General features: G+C 36.6%; 1 protein-coding gene across 1 annotated transcript in view; it reads left to right on the plus strand.

Moving 5' to 3' along the window:
• The window catches only part of CAMKMT (calmodulin-lysine N-methyltransferase), a 224,008-nt gene that overhangs the window by 182,792 nt on the left and 20,879 nt on the right, over positions 1-20,337 (plus strand). Inside the window, exons 5-7 of the mRNA XM_075708185.1 lie at positions 1,653-1,707; positions 2,759-2,822; positions 7,785-7,851. Coding sequence (XP_075564300.1) covers positions 1,653-1,707; positions 2,759-2,822; positions 7,785-7,851 — 186 coding nt within the window. The remainder of the gene's footprint in view (positions 1-1,652; positions 1,708-2,758; positions 2,823-7,784; positions 7,852-20,337) is intronic.

Consider the following 20,337-nt stretch of genomic DNA (forward strand, 5'->3'; position numbering starts at 1 on the left):
GCTGAAATAAATTATTTATATGCATAAATATGTATGTGTATGTCTGTGTATGCATATGCCCGTATATTATGTACATACAAATTTGGTTCAAAATGCACTAAAACCCCCACACCAGATACTTTCTGTGTTTATTTCAATAAGCACAACAGATTAAGTGCCTTGTAAATCTTATATATATAACCATGTGTATATACTTTTAATATATATGACATGGTTTAGAAAAATAAAAACTTATGTGAGGAAAAACCTATAATCATTCTGTTTAAACCACAAACTGCAGATTTCCCACATCTGTTTTATATTCTCTTTGGGTTTATGTACAGCTTGTTCCTCCAAACTATGTCCGTCTTTTGCCTCATTTCCATTAAATAGGATAACTTGACTTTTTTCAAATAAAATTTGTGGGGTCTAAGAAAAAATCTATCCCATCCAGACAACAAGCATTACTGTACAGTCGTACAGCCTGGTCCGCTGGCCTCAGTGAATGAAATATCAGCATCTGTATACTGATACTGATATGGCATCGTAGATGCTCTTCCTAAATATCAGCGTCGAATGAATAGGGAGGTAATACTTTTACATAAAAATAGATTTTCAAATGTTGGTATTTTAGGGGAGAAGAAAAGGTGCACAAAAAAAAAAAAAAATCTGTTTAGCTGAAATTCCATTTTCTGCCTGTCAAAAATGCCTCAGTGGGAATGTTTCTGCCAGCTGTAACAGTTGCCGCAGATTTAGCTATAAAGCAGCGTGTTCCTAAACCGAGGCTCTGCCTTGCCCTAGACGCTGCTTCACGCAGTTTCGGCGCGGGGTCAGCATCCCTCCCTCCTCCCCTCCTGGGGCAGGCCATGGCTCTGGAGGACATTCTTTATGGCTCCCCCTGCAAGCTCCCATCCGGCACACTCTCTGCGCCAAATTATTTTTCACATGCATGTCTTAATAACAGCACAGTGTGGTCTAAGTTAAAAGCAGGCTTTTAGACCATGTATTCGACCCTCTGCTCGGGCTCAGTTTAGGCTCTTGACACTAACTTCGTTTAGTTTTCTGTGGCTTAACTGTTTGCTGTTCCCATCGTTGTTCATAACAGCATTGTTTGTAGGTCACTTGCAGTTTTAAGTGCTAATTGAAGGATCGGATTTCTTCATGTGTAATTGTTTTGTGGTATATGGCTTGTTTTAAAACTTCTCTCTTTTTAATATAAAAAGGCTTTTAGGCATAACTGTATGGAGAGATATATAAATAATATTAATTTCCCCATTTACTTCTCTAACTGTTTTTGCAAGAATGAATGTGGATTAACATTGTTATCCTTTCCTAACAATTATCTTTCGCTACTCTAGCTAGTTTAGTTCTAAAAGACAGAGCCATTGACAAGGGAAAAAAGGGAACCTTCTCAGATTTTTCAGCTCAGCGGTGGTAATGTTGCACTGAACACTAATGAGGGAACCCCCACTGATTTGCCTGCTTTGTGACTTTTCTATTTCATAATTATTTTTAAAACGCAAAATGACATGAGGTAGCCTAGTCATGTCTCTACAACTTCCTGGTAGCTCAGTTCTTACTGCAGATGGCAATTTGTTCTTGTAACATATATGTCTCTCTGACCATTTTCATCTAATTTGTATGGGTTCTACCATTTCCTTTCTCTCTTTCAGGGACCTTGCTGTGTGTGAGCTAGGGGGTGGCATGACATGCTTGGCTGGGCTCATGGTAGGTCTTTTCTCAATTCCAATCCCATTCAGAGGAAGAAACAAAAGGAAAAATGTTCCAGTGCCTCCAACTGCTGGGTCAGAGAACTGTCAACAGCCTCAGCTGCGGTCAAGCTGCAGAGTCTTGAGAGACCTTCTAGATTGACTTGCTTTCGTATCATATTGATTTTATGGTTGCCTCGATGAGCAGAAACATTTTACCTCCGTGTAGTCAATATCTCTTGTTGTGATATTCCAGGCCACGTACGGTCTGTCTTTCATTGCCATAGCCGAAGGATTTTTTTTTTTCAGATTATAGTCCCATTTGCTAAGATACAGGAATAGCCTGGCGAATCACAGTTGGAGCACCATGATATAGCTGCTAATGTTTTGCCTGCATTATTACACCAACAAACATGATCCAGAGCTCTCGGTAATTAGATTCTTTTGAATTAGATTGGCCATTCAGGAGAGTCGTTCACCATTCTCTGGGTTCTGAGTCATGTATTCAGGAGATATTATGTAGCAGTGCAGTGCATTAGACAAGTTTTTATGTCTCTACAAATAAAAGCATATTGTTACACTGATTGGCATTTGACAAACCTGTCGCTCTTATACAATGTGTCGAGGTTACAGCCCAATGTGCGAGCATGTCAAAGCTCACAAAAAAATTACCCTTACAAAGCCATCTGCCTGCAATGCAAAGTTATATGAAGGGCATCAGGCAGTCAGACAGAAGCAAGCTGAAAGGCAGAGTGACAGCCTTGTATGATGGCTCTACTAGATAAACAGAAGCCCGCAAATGAAAGCCTCTCAGAATACCATCATCCGCTGTCACAATGCAATTACGGAACAGAATGATAGCAAGATAGAGGCTCCCGCAAATGGAATGATAAAAGTATTGACTGATTTGATTGAATGATTAAAATAATGCAGACATAAAATGAAAAAAGATTGAAGATTGTTACAGAGAAATAGGTGAGGAAGCATGATACTGAAGGCTTGTCACTCCTGTCTTCACTTCCACACAGACAAGCATATTTGCTCATTGTTTGCTGTGCTCTTTTTTTCAGGTTGCTATTTCTGCAGATGTCAAAGAAGTTCTGTTAACTGATGGAAATGAAAAGGCCATCAAAAGTATCCTTATTCAGATAGAAAACTGGTTTGTTGTGCTTGTTCCTTTTTACTGGCTGCGTAACAATCGATATAAAGACAGACAGCATGGGGTATATTAAGAAAAAGTCCCCACATAAGTAATTAAAAAATAGATGTAGAATATCTTGAACAGAGCTACAGCTTCCCCCACAATAAATGCCACGTTTTCTTAATTAAAAATGTACGTGTTGGTATAGAGCAAGTATAGTAGTAAATATTTGCCTTATGGTTGAGTGCTGAAAGATTCCTTGTGTGTATGCTGCACATTACAGGAGGTGTAGCAGTGAATCAAATCATTAGCTCCCCTTCACATACTCGTTTTGCAGAAGAACTAGCTTTTTTTTTTTTACTTTCAGATGGTAGCCTCCTAAAACACACCCAGTATTTGTATATTGTCATAGCTTTTCCAGCGTATATTGAAATGCATGGTTTCGTTGTTGCTGCTAAGTTACAACTGCCTACAAATCACCCATTTAGTGTGCTTAATCAGTTATCAATTTATCATTATTTCTCTTGATGTAAGATTGCAAAAATCCTCTGTCCCTTGTAGAAAGTATTTTATTGTATTTCTTATATTAGAATAAATTGCTATTATGCCCTTCTAATATGAACACGTAGTTCAGAAAATTGAACTGGACTTTGGCTAAGCGAGAGAATGAGTGAGCATAATTTGTGGCCACATTAAATATCAGCACAGAACAAGAACAGATATATACAGTGAATACTAATAGCCCTTAGAAATTGAGAGGAGAAAAAGGAAGATATCTATTTGCTTTGTTCCTTCGTAATCTTTCCATTTGCATTTTAAGGCAGACTAGTTTTTCAGGTTTTTGGCCACTGCATCATCAGAATTACTTAGATTTTATGTATTTGAAAGCTAACATAATGAGTACCTAGTGAAAAAAATAAGTTAAAATAATTCATGATTTTAAAAAATTGCAGTTGCTGATGACTGTTAAAACAGAAGACATTGCAGTGCAATAATATTAGCTACTACCTTTAAAAAGACTTTCTCAGAGGTAACTGAGGTAACTATAATTGCTTACAATACTAAAAATTTAATGGAAAAAAACAGCCAACACTAGAGCATATCTTTTAAAACTTGAAGGAAGCCTTATAAAAGTCTTCTTTTCCCAGAAATTGCAAGTTCTCAGTTGTGTTCCAGGGATTCTTATTTTGATAAATTCTAGTTTGTTATACACATCTTGAGGAGGAAGTATTCATTATTCTGTGTATTTTAATCAGCATCACCCCTTCCAATCTTTCTTCTATGCCATTACGAAGATAAAAAATGTGGGAGAAAAAAAGTGTTTCACAACTAGCCTAACAAAACAAACTGGTGTTTTATAGAAGCGTAGGTATTTAACAAAAGGTCATTTTACCCACAGAAAGTTGCAGGTGAGCTCAGTAATCATCAAGTCAGCAAATATCTTGCATAGCATATTCCATAAACATACCTGAACTTTTTTGAAATGTAGAAGTCTTCTATAGCAAGGAAAATTGGTGAGTGCTAAAAGTATTCACTCAGTCTTTGGAATTAAACAAATTAAAGTGGTTTTATTCCTGAAAAAGATACTGTTAATGTCATCTAATTAGCACACCTTAGTTTTTCACAGTGTGTTTTAGAAATATATTTTATTTCCCAACGTGTTACAAGAAGTCTTCATCTGTATTCACTCAGTGAATCCCTTTCAGAGAAGCGATTGGTGGAAGGCTCTAACAGGAATTTATTTTTCTTTTTTAACATTTGGTGCTCTGAAGGCTCAGCATTCAAAGTGCTTTTATTGTGTTGGATTTTACAATGGGCTTAATATTAGCAGGGTGCCAAAGTGCAGCAGACTAAGAACTTTACAGTGTAGGTGGAATGTATTCTTAAAAGTGCACATAATAAAATTTATGTTGCATTTTATGTATTTTATGGACTTCAGTAGTAATTTTATGATCTGTCTTATGGTAATTTTCTTTTGCATTCTTTTCTATAGTGACTAGCTATAACAGAAGTTTAGGCTAAATTCAGACCTGTTTCGGCCACACCACAGACTCACTGAAATCAGTAAGAATCTTTAGTGTAACTGGAAATAGTATTTGGCCCCAAGTGCCACAGACTACAAATGATGTATTTCTGCTAATTTTTATTATTGCTGATGGTGTTTTTTAATCGTGTAGCATACCAAATTAAATTAATGTGGGATAAAATACTGTTTTCTTTTCTAGATTCTGCTCTTCAGGAATAGTTAATGCCTAGTATTATGCTTTTTATGTAGGTATTATAGATTAAAATAATCTTGTTTAAAAATTACTGTTTACATCTTCCCTTTAAATTTCTTAGGAAGCTTAAATTACATGCCAGTCATACTATAATATCCAAAAATTACTTTCCAAAAAGTAAAAGTGGTTGTCAACAAAAAAGAAAAAAAATCACTGTCAGAAGCCAGGAAATCACCAAGCAAGCCTGCTAATTATTCTTAATGGGCAAGATGAGCACATTAAGAAACAAATGAATACATCAGTGAAATGTAATTGAAAATCGACCTGGCAATAGTGCATTGCATCTGAGAATCTGCCTTTATATTATCATCATCATCATAATTATTGTTGGTTTTGTTGTTGTTATCGCTATTCAGTGAGCATAACTAACAGCTTTGCTTTGTGAAGTCTCAAGCTTTTGAGGATTTGATTTTTATTTTAATTTTTGACATTCTTCATATTACTCTCCATTTCATACTGCCACATGAAGTATTCACTATGTATGTTTTCAGTATCTATATTAGGATATGTTAATGAAATGTTACAAGTTAAAGCAATTTACAAATAAGTTAATTTCAAATCATTGTAATTTTAACCATTTCACTGTGAAATATATAGCTATATTTTATATTAATCAGTGGTCTTACGCATGAGGTTTATGGAGGTTTTTAAAAAGATACTATGATCTGAGTTACTAGTCCATTTAAAAGACTTCACTCTAACTCCTTTTGCTTATCATTGGCAGATTTTAACTGATTAACAGATCATTTATATTGCTAAATCAATATAATAAAGACAGATGTTATTGCTTTTACAGCTTCATTCAAAACTTTGTTGTTGGTTTAGTGTGTTTTAGCTAAGTTCTTTCAGGATCATTTAAATAAATAAAGAATTAAGAAGAAACATACAGATATTTCAAGTGAATAATAAAGATATACGTAGGCAAAGTTATCAGATTCATCCCCCTTTGTAATTTTGGGTGATATGCATTCAGATACAAATTTTTCAACTTAGTAATATCTATGACATATCAGTCATGAACACCAAATTCTATTTCCCCAGAACACTGAAAGCATCTATACTTGGTTCCACATGTCCAAATCCAAGGATGAGGTTCATTTTTAGTAAAAATTGTCTCCTATTTCAGAGAGGCTTCTGCCTTAGCTCTGTTTCATACCATGCAGTAGTGACTTGAACTACTGTCTGAAAGCATCAATAATACAAAACATTGTTGCAGTGCACTATAATGGCCATTAAAATATAGTGTATGGATCTTTCAACAGTCCTGCGAAATTTAGGTTAGAAAGGTCATGTTCAGCCTGAATGCCTGAAGACATGGGCTTATAAATTATTTTAAAAAGCTACTGTTAACATGTTTACCACATTTATTAATAGTTTCGCTCAGTTATATAATTTAAGTGCAGAGTAGCTAATTTATAACAATGTTACTTCTGCCTCTACTTAAAAACAGCATACTTTGCTCATGGAATTATTTCTGCCTTTCTTTTGCTTCACAGGCATAGACCATTCATTACTATTTCTCATTGCATGTTGTGGAAAAGATTTAAAATGCATGTCCAAACTACAGAGATTTGTTTAAACCAGTTTTCTGTCATTCCATTTCTAGTTTTTGGCTTCACAAAATATAATTTGCCTTTTCTTCCTTATTGTTTGAATAGAGGCTTTCCTAAAATAACTTTTCTTAAGTAGTCAACTGTGTTGGAAGGACAATTATGTGATTTCAGCAAATAAAAAGATACATTGGTGATATTTTAAATTAGCCTGACACTGTGTTCAATTTTCTTATATGAGCACTTGTAAAGAAGAATTCAACATATTTTGTGCTCCTAGAAACATCCTCCTAATTAGCATCAGGTTTCCTGTACCTTAAATAAGATTGTTCGTTGACATCTTTATCAAAATTGCCCCTTTAAGATAATCTTTAAATTTGAGAGTGAATCGTTCAAATATGTATGGATTCACACTGGGTGCCATTTAGTATTCTCATAGTTCCTTGGTTACTTGCTACACCTTTTCTTTCCTATGGCTTCTCACTAACCACAAATGATTATTATGAAGGTTATCTTTCTAGGTATAGATGACTGAGCACAGCTTCCCTCGAAACTTTTCATTGACAGACTTTGCTTTGGCCTGCCTGAATGGCTACCCAATTTTGTGACCTCATCTTCCAAACTGAAAGAAGCTGACACATGAAGCTGAGGCACTGTTGCAGTGCCTATGGGGAAGAAAAGGCATTTATTGCTTTGTACTATCATTTATGGTGGTTCCAAACCATTCTCAAGAAAATATATGGACTAGAAACTCCCTTGCCTATAGGTTAAGGTGCTCCTGTTGTGCCTCAGTTCTCACCCAGACAGAGACAGGAACAAAGTTACGTGTCTTATGGCAGGGCAGAAACTCAAAACCCATAAGCCTCCAAAACCTCAGCACTGTGATCTAGTGATCCAGTCAATAGAGGCAGGCAACAAGAGCAAGTTGCTGCAGAGATTTATGGCTGATGTGCTGGAGTAGCAATGTAAAATTTATGCTTCTGAGAAGACTGACTGTTAGCACAGATTAAAGATGACCAAAGAGATAAAAGACATTATGGAGGTATTAACAATGGGAAAAAGTATTTTTTTATTGTTCTTATTACCGCTCTAGTTTTATAGATAATTCTTAACAAATATGCTACAGATGTGAGTGAGATCATCACAAGAAACCAAAGTGCAGGAGTATTTAAGGCTCAGAAAGTGTCAAGCCGGTAAGATTCTGCTAAACTCGTTTACTGATTCTTACATGTAATTGTATATTTAATGTAAATGTGAAATGTATGCAAAAGTGTGAAAGTGTGACCTTAATTAACTGATGCTGACACAGTTGTATATACAAGAGAAGTAGGTAAGTGATGCAAGACAGGCATTTGGAAGTATTAAAAAAAAAATTAATCGCTTTTTAACATAGCAAATACAGGATGATTAATCTTGGTGACATAACCTCTCTTTCCTTTTTCTTTTTTTTAACATACAGTATGTTTCTTCATGCTGTGGTTTAGTGCACAGTTGAAATTTGGCTGCTTCAGGGTCAACATTACCCACTGTACTGAATACGTGGCTTGGAATGAATGTACCTAAGTCACTGGCAGATTTCATTTTAAATAGCTCTGAATTCAGGGTGGCAACAAATCCCATTTGCCCCCGAGGTAGATGTTGTCAGAGCATCCATGGGAGGTTTTTTGGTCATCCTGTCTGTGCAATCAGTATTGGGTCGTTGCTGCAAGGACAGATGGGGAGCATGGGAGCCACGCACAGCGTGCTGGGGCCCTTCTCTCATTGACTATGCCCTAAGGTGCAGGGCGCACCCAGAATTTTTCTCACAGTGCACCAGCTCTGTTGTCTCTGAGTTAGCCCTGAAGGCATGCTCTGGAGGGTGAGTGTTATAGAGGTTCAGAGAATTTGGTTTCAGATCGTCTCCAGAGCCTTTCCCGACCCACCCTGTAAAAGGTGGTGCCACTGAGGTTAGCTGTTTAACTATCTGTTTCACTGAAGCATCTCCAAGTACAGTAGGGACTGGAAGCAGTTGAAAATGTAAAGTGTGTTCATCTCTTGTAGTATTTTAAAAGTAAATTGTAAAGTACTTAATAGTTGTGGTATAGGGTTAAGAATTAGAATGTGCTTAGAGATGGCTACCTAAGAGCAAGTAGTGGACTCTTATTTGTGTGTCTAAATCTTCCTTTTTTTTGATGATGCTCATTCCAGAAGGGCTCTCAGTCCTCAAAGTGACAAAAGTAAAGCTGAAAAAGGGCTGAGAAAGGCAAGCTGTTACAGCAGAATAAGCTTATTAACATAGAGGGTTAAACCCATACAATTTTAATGGCTATCATTCACATCATTTATCCCTATGCTTATGTAGCCATTCTGTGTAGAGAAGTTCTTTTAAGTGAGCACTTAGGGTTAGAAAAATTCTGCCTTCATTAGGGTGTACACGCATATAACTTAGAGATATATCTCTGCATCCTAATAAGTGCCTGCCAAGTAGACAAAGGCCACGCGGGCCCCAGGAGTGGTCTTTCAGGTTCCATGTGCTGAACACTTCTTGTGAGCAGCCTCAGACACTCATCCCTGCTGAGGAGAGGCTGTGTGGTACGTCCGTCCAGAAGCTTAGATTTTGTAGACTGCCAATTGCCATCTACTTTGTATGAGATTTCAGATTTCATCCCTTGTCAAGACTTCAAACCTGGTCTTTTAGATATCAATCAAAAGCACATTTTCTACCCTGTCCTCATTTACATTTATCTAATGCTTAAGGTCATTTGTGATCATTTGAGTGTATTTCAGCATATGGAATCAGTGAATAATAGATTTCAGACTCACGCTGTGAAGAAAGATTGTGTTTTTACAAGACATGATGTTGTTTACTGGGTGTTAATAATCACTAATTAATAAACATATCTAGACGTCATAAAATGTTGCATTTTAAGGAGTAAAAATGTCAAGTGTTTAACTTGAGTGCAATAGCATTTGGGGCCTTATTTGCATAAACAAAATAATTAAATTATAAAATAAAGTGAAGTACTGTATCAAAACATAAGGCTTGTTACAATAAACACATAATTTGATTTTTGGTTCTACATTCTTAAGGCTTTTGCAGATTTGTTGTAACAGTGTAAAGTCTTATAAAATAAGTATTCAAATGACTCTCTAATCCCAAAAATAATGATCATCTTGCATTTCTCTATCTTATACACATTAATAGTTAATTTCTCCTGTCAGAATTAAACTTATGCTTTGGTTAGTTATTTGAGAGGTGCTAATGGATGGATCAGTCCTGTAGATTCAGTAATGACGTGATAAAGGCAGTAACAAAGTTGTTTGATCATTTCTCACAGCCTTGAAGAAACTAAAAGGCTGGTATAAAATCTGAAATATTGCTGTAAGCCTGATTCACTTTTCCTACAACCGAAAACCTTAGTTATATAATGATAACGGCGGGGAGGAAACCCACAAGAAAATGTAGTGTTTTGCAGGGAAGAATGCAACACTGGCATACAAAGTGACATTAGGTGACTTCTTCTACGCTGATCAGAGCTTGCAGGCAAATGAATACACCGTGATGTATTTAAGTGACTTACTGCTACATTAATTTAATCTGGAGAAGGCATGTTCCTCACTCTAACATATCATTTAAATAGTGTCCAGTCTTGCAACTTCGCACAGTGTCGAGTGCAAAGTTACAAGATTCTTTCCATGTAAATGATAATTCAGAATAGGCCCTTCTCACTGCACCTTCATCTCACATTGGGATCTTGTACTCTTTTCCTTGCACACGGAGCAGAAATTATCAGTATGAAAGTCAGTTTGTTCCAGTCATTTAAGTCTAGACTTGGAAAATGTGCCAAAAAATGTATGGCACAAAAAGGAATATGCCAAAAAATGGATGGCACAAAAAGGAATAATCCAGTATCAACCAAGAGAAGTTAGATTAGGACAACCTGCCATACATCTATTTATTTAGATTTATACAAAATGCAATAAATGAGCACTTACCTAGCTCTGCCAACTCTTGATTATTGTTTAAAAGTACAGTAATGTAAGCCAAACTGGCAGTTTGTCATATTATGTGTTATAATGTAATAATAGATATTTAGTAAACAGTGTACTTCAGCAGTGGATATACAATTCTATTTTATTTTTAGCTTTCATGAGTATGTTCAGAATTTCTTGCTTACGCTTGCTGGAAATAGGTACAGTAATGCCACCAAATTACTAATAATTACTTGCCATAGTAAGGTGAATTATTAATACCGTGTATGAGTTTGATGATTTTCTTTTTTTCACAATTCAAAAATTATCCATGAATCAGGTTGTTTACCCCATAACTTAGTATATGAGTTATCCTGATAGCAGTGTTTGTAGCATCAACTGTTATTAGTTTGACATGCATTATATGCCTTTGATTTGATTAGAATAAGGTATCCTATACTCTTTGTTCATTCTATAGTCAACATTAGAACCCACATCAAGAATGTATGACCATGTGACCAAACGTGACAATTCCTTCTCCTTAAAGGTTAACAGATAGGTTATAATGTTATCTGAGATTCTACTGTTCCTTACAAATATAATGAATTTACAAGCTTCCAGAACAAAACCTAAAGAAAAAAAGTCTTTCTAAAGACTAAATGGCATGCAGTATAATAGTGGATGAGGTCTCAGTGACTGAGCACTGAATTATATCATCATTATTCCATTCTTTTATTAATTACCTCTTTCTCTGTAACTGCCAACATGTGAATATTTTACCTTACTGCAATGTTCTTCTAATATGCCAACTTTCTAACCCTACTGATTTCAACTGGTCATGTAACAGGTTCCATCAATGTAGGACATCTTAATGAAGATCTCTCTCCTTTCATTCATCAAAATTACCTGAGTGTTGCTAAATTCAAACTTTTTGAAAACATATTTATTGAACTTGTGTTTGTCAGCTTAGCAATCCTAAAGGAATCCCTTTCTTCCATCTACTTTTCCAGTCTCCTCATGTAACACTCCTGCATGACAGCATCTATTGGCAAGGAGGAAGCTGCCAAAAGGAACATTTCCTGCTTTTTGGCTAGAAAGAAAAGGCTCCTCGTTCAGGAACCTTCATTTGATTGCGTTACATATGTGTTAAAAGAAACAATGAATGCTCTGTCTGTTCATGCCCATTGTGAATTTGTAGTTCTCTATCACAGAAAACTCAACTCAGGTGGAAACCATTCCATACCTCTGATCGTGTTTGCTCTGCTCTATATCTTTTCTAGTTTCAGTCTACTGAGTTTCAGATGAGGGTGATCAGTACTGCATTCAAAGTGTGCATAAATGATAGATATATGTAGTGGAATAGGTATGCTTTCTGTTCCTCTTCTAAAAATGCCTAACAGTGATTTGCTTTTTTGACTGCAGTTCAGCACTGAGCTAATATTTTCATGACGCTGTCACAATATCAGGAGCTTTCCAGTGGTGGTCAGTTTGGAGACCTTCATTTTCTTTATCAAGCCAAAATTATTTTTCCTGTTGTGCACTTTGCATTTATCCACACTGAATTTCATCTGTCGTTTTATTGTCCAATTACTCAGTCTCATCCTTCTGCAATTCTTCACAGTCTGCTCTTTTCCTTACTATCTTGAATAACTTCTTAATATCAGTAAACTTTGCCACCTCAGTGCTTATCTCTTGTAAACATGTTGAATAGAAGAGGTCCCAGAGGAACTCCACTGATTATCTCCCTCCATTGTGAGAACTGACCATTTACTATTACCCAGTTCCCTGTCTTTTGTTCTATTATTTAGCCATGCCAGGACTCTTGTTTAGTGGCTGTCTACGTTCTTTAAATGTTGTTGGTGAGGGTCTTGCCAACAGCCTTTTGGAATCAGGAGCAGCCTGTGTTATCCGGATCACCCTTATCTGAATACTTGTTGACACCTTTGAAGAGCTCAAATACAGCAGGACTTCCTTTTACAGAAGGTATATCAAAAAAGGCTTCTGTGGTGAAATTGTCTTCAGTTTCTTCTACAGTGAACACTGATGCAAAGAATTAATTTCACCTCTCTGAAATGTTGTTATCCTCTGTGAGTGCTCATTCTATACCCTGATTATCAGCTGGCTGGAAGATGCAGAACAGAAGAAAGAGCACACTCATTTTTGGCCTGCCTAATTTTATTATTATATTTAATTTTCCAAATCTGTGATCCTTTCTTCATTTGGGTGCGACTTCAACTTTCAGAGGAATGACATCTTGTTTCTAATAATGTTCTTTACCGTTTGGCCATATCAGCCGACTTTCACCAACTTCAAAGCCTCTCCTATTTGTCTATTTCACCCAGTTGTGTTGACTTAGTAAAGTTGCAATTTATTTTAAATTGCATTGTAGTTTTGTCTGTCTTCTTTATGTGAACAGATAAAAATACATAAAGAGAAAAAATTGAAAACTTAGCAAGCTTTGTAGAGACATTTCTATGTGTTTGGAAGAACAGGGTGAAAAGCTCAGTGCTAGCTAAAAGTATATCGTTGTATTATTTTAAATAATTCTTGCTCAAATCTTTGGCTATTTTGTGATGGTCTCCTCTTAGCTTAAAAAAAAAAATGCTTTTGGTAAAACTATTCCTCTTGCACTCTCTTGGACTGGACAGAAAGACTAGGTGGAGATCACTGATATGAGAAAACTTACATCTTTTTTCCCAGGGCTTTACAGAAAAATGTTCATGAGATGTTAGAATCGAAGATTATTTGGTTTATTCCTATGGTTTTTTGGGTATCCATCTTTTTAGCCAACTTTTACATTGTTTCCTGGTTCATGTTGTTACCATTGTGCCTTTGTCTACCATGTCTCTACTTTCCTTGTCTACCTTGGCTCTACCTTAACAGGCAGCCATCAAGTACATTTTACACACTTTCAGCAGGCTCTCTCCTTCACAGGCGCTCTCAGCTAGTCTTTCCCACAGACATAGGAAAGTTGGGGCAAACTTTAAATTTTGACAAAATAATGCCTTCCGTGTTACCTTTGTTTATTTCATTAATATTCAATTAATATTCAGTTATTCAAACGTTAACCAAGGATACTGAAAATGAAAGGGGTTCAGGAAAGAGGCAGAAGAGTGAATCAGGGTCTGGAAATGAGAGAGTTAGAGAGTTCTGTTTACTTAACTTGTCAAAGAAATGACTTGATTGTTAAGAAATGACTTGATTTTGATCTAAAAGTCTCATGTGGGGGAAAAAAATCTTTCATAGAAGATCACTCTTTAATCTAGCTTACAAGTACCTAACAAGATGTAGAAATTGAAGCTAGACAAATTCAGTCTAGAAAAAAGTGAGATTTGACAGAGAGAATGATAATACATTAGAACATCTTTCCATGGGAAGTGGTAGTTGCTTAAGCAGTGAATGTGTTTAAATCAAGTTGGATATCTTTCTGAAACATGTGTATTAATTTCCTGAGGTACGTGGGCTTGATAAAGAAGTTTGGAATCTTGAATGTTTATTGTGGTCCCCTCTACCCTCAGAATTTAAACACCTGCGAATTACATCTTCTCTGCTGCTTTTAATTTTTCCTCCCATTCAGTCCTTCTGGACCTGCCTGGTTCATTTCACATTCTTTGTTTTTATTTTTTGTTACCTTGATTATCCTCCCTGTATTCATGGATACACTGTTTTCCACAGAGCAAGAAACTGTCGTCTTTTCCTTCATATTTTCACACAAAACAAACTTTTACAAAGCTTTCATTCACTGATCCTACCAGTACGGTTGTGTCACATGTGCTTATGCTGTCTTGCATTTTGAAATTATGTATTTTTTGTACCCTATCGGTCTGAATTAGAATGTGAGAAACATCTATTTTGTGCATAATGTACTACATGAACCTTGCTAAAAACAGTAGTCAGTTTCCTAAATAAAGGCTGATTTAGGATGTATCGATGTAGAGGAGGGATGCGAAAAGGCAAATTGACAAACACCAGTGGTATTTTTTTATTAATGATATTTTTATACAAGATATTCTCACTTCTTTAAAAAAAATAGCCACACTTGTGCTGAATGTTGGGCTGTGGTGTGTCTACAAAATGGAAAAATGTATTCTGCAACAGTTGTATTTACATGCAGTGTATTTATTATGTCCCAAAAATTTAGTAGCTTTTGATATGCAGCAAATGTGTAAGTGTTAGGACTGTTATTTTTGAAGACAAAACTGTAATGTTCCCATCTGAACTTTAGCAAAATATGTTGTACAGAATAAAAGAGAGAAAATATGTTCTCCAAATAAGGAATAAGGGAAGCACATAACTTTGTCATACACTTCTTTTGAAAATGAACTTTTAGGCAGGAAAACCTAGATAGAATCATAGAATAGCTTAAGTTAGAAGGGACCCATCGTTGGGTTTGGTGGTTTTTCTTCTTTTGTATTACCGCGTTAATGGGATGAGGTTTCATCATGAATTGTTGTACCAGGCATTGTATAAACACAGAGGAAAAAGGCAGTTTGTGTTAGGGAATCTGTGGTCTAAGACCAGAGACAGGTATGGTGAGGAAGGATAACGGGATAACTGTAGTCAGCATGATAGACAGAGTTGGAGGCACGAGAGCAGCCTAGCCTCTTTTCAGGTTTTGTAGGCACTATTTTAAAGGAGAGTTTCAAGGATAATGGTGTAAGGTTGTGGATGTTCATGGATAACATAGTGGAAGAAAATTGTAAAGGTGCTTGCTTGAAAAGTTAAGTGGATGTAGACTGACATTAGGGCTTATTAAAGAAGGGAGTTGTCCTTTCAATATTGAATGAGAGATCAAAAATAGGGAAGTGAACTGTTGTGAAGCATTTGGAAAAGACTTGCAACTTACCTGGAGGGGTACAAAGAGAAAGGTGACAAGATCAGGGTTGTAGGCAAGAAAAACAATCTTTGCAGCAGCCTACTGAATAAATATTAACAGGGCAAGACTGCATTTTCCAAGAGCAGAGAGAACAATATTGTGGTGTTAAGATGTAAGTGATGATGACGTGGTCAAGAGTTCAAGCAGAGTGGGTAGATAAGAAACTTCTTAGAGATGCTATGCAGAGAGAATAAGCAAAATCTGAACAGACCTGAGGTATGCAAATATAGAGGAAGGTCTAAGCTAAGTCTAGATTACAGATTGGAATTAATGGTTATGTCCAAAGGGATCAAGAAAAGGTGGTAAGAACAATGCCTTGTCGTACTCTAGAGGTGATGAGCTTCTCACTCACTGAGGCTGTGAAAAATACTGAGTTGTGAGTCTGGATACACAGTGTGAAGTGGAGAAGTGGGTAGTTGGGTTTAGCTTTTATGGATGAGATAGCCCAGAAGTAAAATTCAGAGGAAGAAGAAGTTGAGGTGGAACATTGTGAAATTATCAGAAATGTGGGAAAGGTTTGAAGAGAATATTTAGAAGAGCACACTGAAAAAAACGGTAAAAGAATTTAAAAAAACCAAGCAGAAAATAGTGGAATTAAAAATTCTAATGAATAGCAAGATTTTACTGGGCTGAAAAGAGAAGAAAGGTCCCGGAGAGTAAGTGCAGATTTTGAGCCTAGCTGAGAAAAATCATCAGTATACTTCGACAACAGTAGATAAATAATGTGGAAGTTGCCAAAACCTGCAAGGAGATTGTTAGAAAGAAATGTCCATCGGCAATTGTAAATATCACATTCAAACTGCTTAGAAACGTGAGAGGAAACAGAGAATGGTTGATGTTGGGTACTTGTGTTTGAAAATTTAACCTTGGTTCCTTCAAACCAGGTATGCACTGTAGGGAATGAGATAATGGATAAGAATACAAAGCAAAGTGAAACAGTGAAGGTAAGAAAGGCAGAAGGTGAACAAAGATGGAGAAATAAGAGCAACCTAATGAGAATATAATGAGAAAGATGGGGAAAATACAGTAGGCAAATTTGCAAGACTCCTCAAAGGAGTTGTAATGATAGGTGTACACATTGCCTCTGTCGCTAAATTAAAATCCATCTTCTTGATCTTTATACAAAACTGAGGAATCTCAAACAAAGATCAAGGTGTGGAGAAAAATCCTGATGATACCTTTTGTTAATGCGTTAATGAAGTTGCTTGGTTAATGTCATAGAAAAAGTCATATAAAACCCCCAGACAAAATCTTTTACCTGAACCTGTGTACTTATCAATGGTAATGCTTTTCAAAGACTGAAGCCTAAATTAAAATATGAAAAGAAGAGGTGGGTAGATAGGGTTCTTGGTAGCTGTTCATCTGCTAAGTGGGACAAATTTTTTTTATTAAAACTGCTGATACATTTTGAAGCAAGTAAGGCTTTTGTGTCTTTTGTCCTTTCTTCTAATTTTATTTTTTGTCTTTATCTGCACAACTACTTTTCTGCTAACTTGAGAGCTACTCTAGCCTGTGCCATTCATCACAAGAACATCTCAGAGGGATTTGGAAATGTTTCAAGTTTTAACAATCAGAGACTTAACCTGTTTTTCCTCATTTAAGTTACCTGCCTAGACACACTAGGGAGACAAACACTGAATAACAGAAGTTGAATAATAATAGTAATGAGGAATTTTGCATGAGAAATAAAAACCTGGTAAAATCAGGTCTTTTGTTGTAGATTGCTGAGATACTTTACCAGTGTAAGAAAGAGTGTCGACATTTGTCAGGCTATCCTCCATAAATTAGAATTACTGTACAGAGGAAGTGCAGCCTTGGCTGCTGTAATTATCCCTGCAACATTTGCTATTTTGTTGTGGTTTTTTTTCTTTGAAATACAAGGGATATTTGGGGGTACGTTGGTAGTACTTAAAGTCTCTATTTTCTTAGTTGATCTTTTTGTTCTATTACCATTACAATTCTTTTTATCTTGACCTAATCACATTTTCTGGCTTGCTTGTCAATTTAAAAGATAAATCAGGGGGAAAAAAAGAAAAAAATGCTTTGGTTATGTTGTGTGTTGTTTGGGGGTTTTTAATGAATTTGTTGCTTTAGAGTGGTGTAAGGTTGACAGCCTAGGAAACTAAAGCATCAGTACATATTTTCTCAGACTATTTTGATAGTATGCTTTATCCCTGACCTGGAAAAGCCACCTCTGCATGTGAGAGGATAGTTCATTCTCCATAGCTCATTCAGTCCTTGTCCTTTTTGCTAGGACTGCCATCAAGATTGCTAATTATAGTAATAGGTTTGTGATGTGGGTACTTTTCCTCTGAAAACTGGTCAAATTCATTTGATACAGGCCATAAAGCAGCCATTAGCAGGTACCAAGTTTCAGCCACCATCAGTTTGACCTAAGTAGTAGCTGAACAGTGCAGTAGTTTTTTTTCTTTGCATCCTATTTCATTTTTTAACGTTCTTCTTGTAGCCAACAAAAGCTCCCAAACTGTTTTATATTTCCAGTGGGTTTCAGACCCTTTTCTGCTGAAACTGAATTGCCTATTTTCAATTGCAAGAAACCAACCTGCATGAGTTAAATAAGCCAGCACAAAATAACGTCAAGAGCGGGCTTTGCACAGCCTTAAATATGTTGGGGTTTGTTTGGTATGTTGTTTTTTTTTTTTAAAAAAAGGGCCATTGAAGGTGTGGCTTGGGCAGAAATACAAAGTAAAGCACATTTCTCAAATTTACACAATTATTTCAGCTGTTAGTACTGTAGCGTCTTGCCTCAAAAGAAAGACATAAAAATATTATAGCTTTAAAACTTCTTATTTTGCTGCAAGAAAAGTGGCTTTCGAAAAACGTGGTTTATGTCCACTAATTTAGCATCACTGAGGGAAATATTAACAAGGCTTGCATTTTTTTCATGTTGGCACTCAACATGATACTGATGATTTAAAAGACTTTTTGTGGTATGGTATTTTTACACTTATGTCTATTTTTTTAAAGGAAACTTCATAAAGACTGATATTTTCAGATTTCTGTTGCTAACACTTTTCTGGGTTTCCTAGCAGTGCTTTTCTTTAAATGGAAATGCAATCAGCCCTTACTTCATGGTGCCTTCAGTATTTCTTTCAGGTCTGACCACTAAGTCCAAGAGTCACGTCCTCAATAATCCCTGAAAAAATTACTGTTCCTCACCCTCTTACAACATATAGATCCATGCATTTAGATACACATACACACGTTTACCTTTCTCAGAGCTGTTTTGCAATTAGTGGATTCTCACACTCAGCAATTGTGTTTGGGTTACAAGAACTTGTATGGCTAGTTGATGGTATGTACATATGTCCTGACTCGGATTCACTACTTTCATTAGCACTAGAATTCAAAATAGCTGATTCTGATTCAGAATCAGGCTGATTCTGACATCAGTGTTAATGATGTAATAGTGCTGACTCTGAGCAGAATTGTTTCTGATTCCCTGATATGCAGGAGCATTTCTGCTTTACAGGTGCAGGTGCAGATGTTTGATTGCAGCTCATGCAAATTTCTGGAAGCATTAAATGGGTAACGGTGTAGATATGGTAGCCCAGAGTTAGCTACCAAAACAGTTTCAGAGGCTGCAGCCGGTATTGAGCTTCACGTACCCTAGCTGTGCTTCCCTTACTAGTCGTACTTGCACTTGGCTAAAGATAGCATGGATAAATATATACAGCTTGTAGTTGCATCTCTCCCACCAGTGTGCATACATCCTGAGTGAGATCAGAATGAGTCCTGTTGGTATTTATTTTATAGAAATTATCTTTAGTTTACATGGTTGTTTCCCCACAGGAATAAAGATTTTCCTGTACCTTTTGAAAATTTATGGCAAAGTTGATTTTGAAAATCTTATGTGTAAATTTATCATTGGCCTTTACATAATTATCATGTCTTCAGGAATGCAACTGTACTGAAGGTAGAGACCGAGAGCAGCCCTGGTGCTAGATCAGGAAAATGGAGGAAGACTGGCTTATGGATGGATGCCTTCAGCTCACTCCTTCTAACAGTGCACATGCCAGTCACGTTGCACCACTGCTCATGCTCCTGGCAACTCTTTGATTCCGTATTTTGCTCAGCTTTATGGTTTCTGAGCTTTTACCTACCCACACAAACTCCTTTGTGCCTACAGTAGGTGTGCACAGAAAATGCTGTATTTTGGATGCTCAGTGGGAACCTGACAGCAACATGAGAGAGTTTTTTTTCTTCCAGGAGGAGGCACCTGTGCTGCCTTCCAAACTGCATGTGTGAAGTATAGTAAATATATGGGTTAAAAAAATCATAATTCAAATCCCTATAGTGGTACTGATCAGATCTCTGTTTCTGTAGCAATGCGAACCAAAGGTGGCCTTTTAAGGCTCACAGTTCATCTACCAATTTCCAGTTCTGCTTCAGGATTCTTAAAGTATTAGAGTGCGTGCTTTAAACCCACAAAACTTACCTTTACCTAATTTTCACTATTCTAACCTAAGTTTCCACGGAAACAGGGTTGAAAAAGCCGCTGGTAGCCAGCAGGCAGCCAGCAGCTGAGAGTGAGAACTCTCCTTTGTCACTTTCCACTACTGGATGCCTGCTGCGTGCCAGTGTGCAAAGCTACCTAGGCTTCAAAAATCTGGAATACTTTCAATTTGAGGGGGAAAAATTAAATTAATCTACTCTTTTCTCTCTTTGGATTGTCACAGTAAATTCCAGGAGGGCAGATGGGCTAATGAGTCCTGATCTGTTCAGTTACACTGAGCCCCACGTAATCAAAGCTTTCCCAACCAACTGGGCCTCTCCTTTCATAATTTTCACGTTCTAAAAGCATTCCCTTTCAAATTTGTGTCTGTGCACA

The sequence above is a fragment of the Pelecanus crispus genome, chromosome 3 (assembly GCF_030463565.1).
Source record: "Pelecanus crispus isolate bPelCri1 chromosome 3, bPelCri1.pri, whole genome shotgun sequence".
Lineage (NCBI taxonomy): Eukaryota > Metazoa > Chordata > Aves > Pelecaniformes > Pelecanidae > Pelecanus > Pelecanus crispus.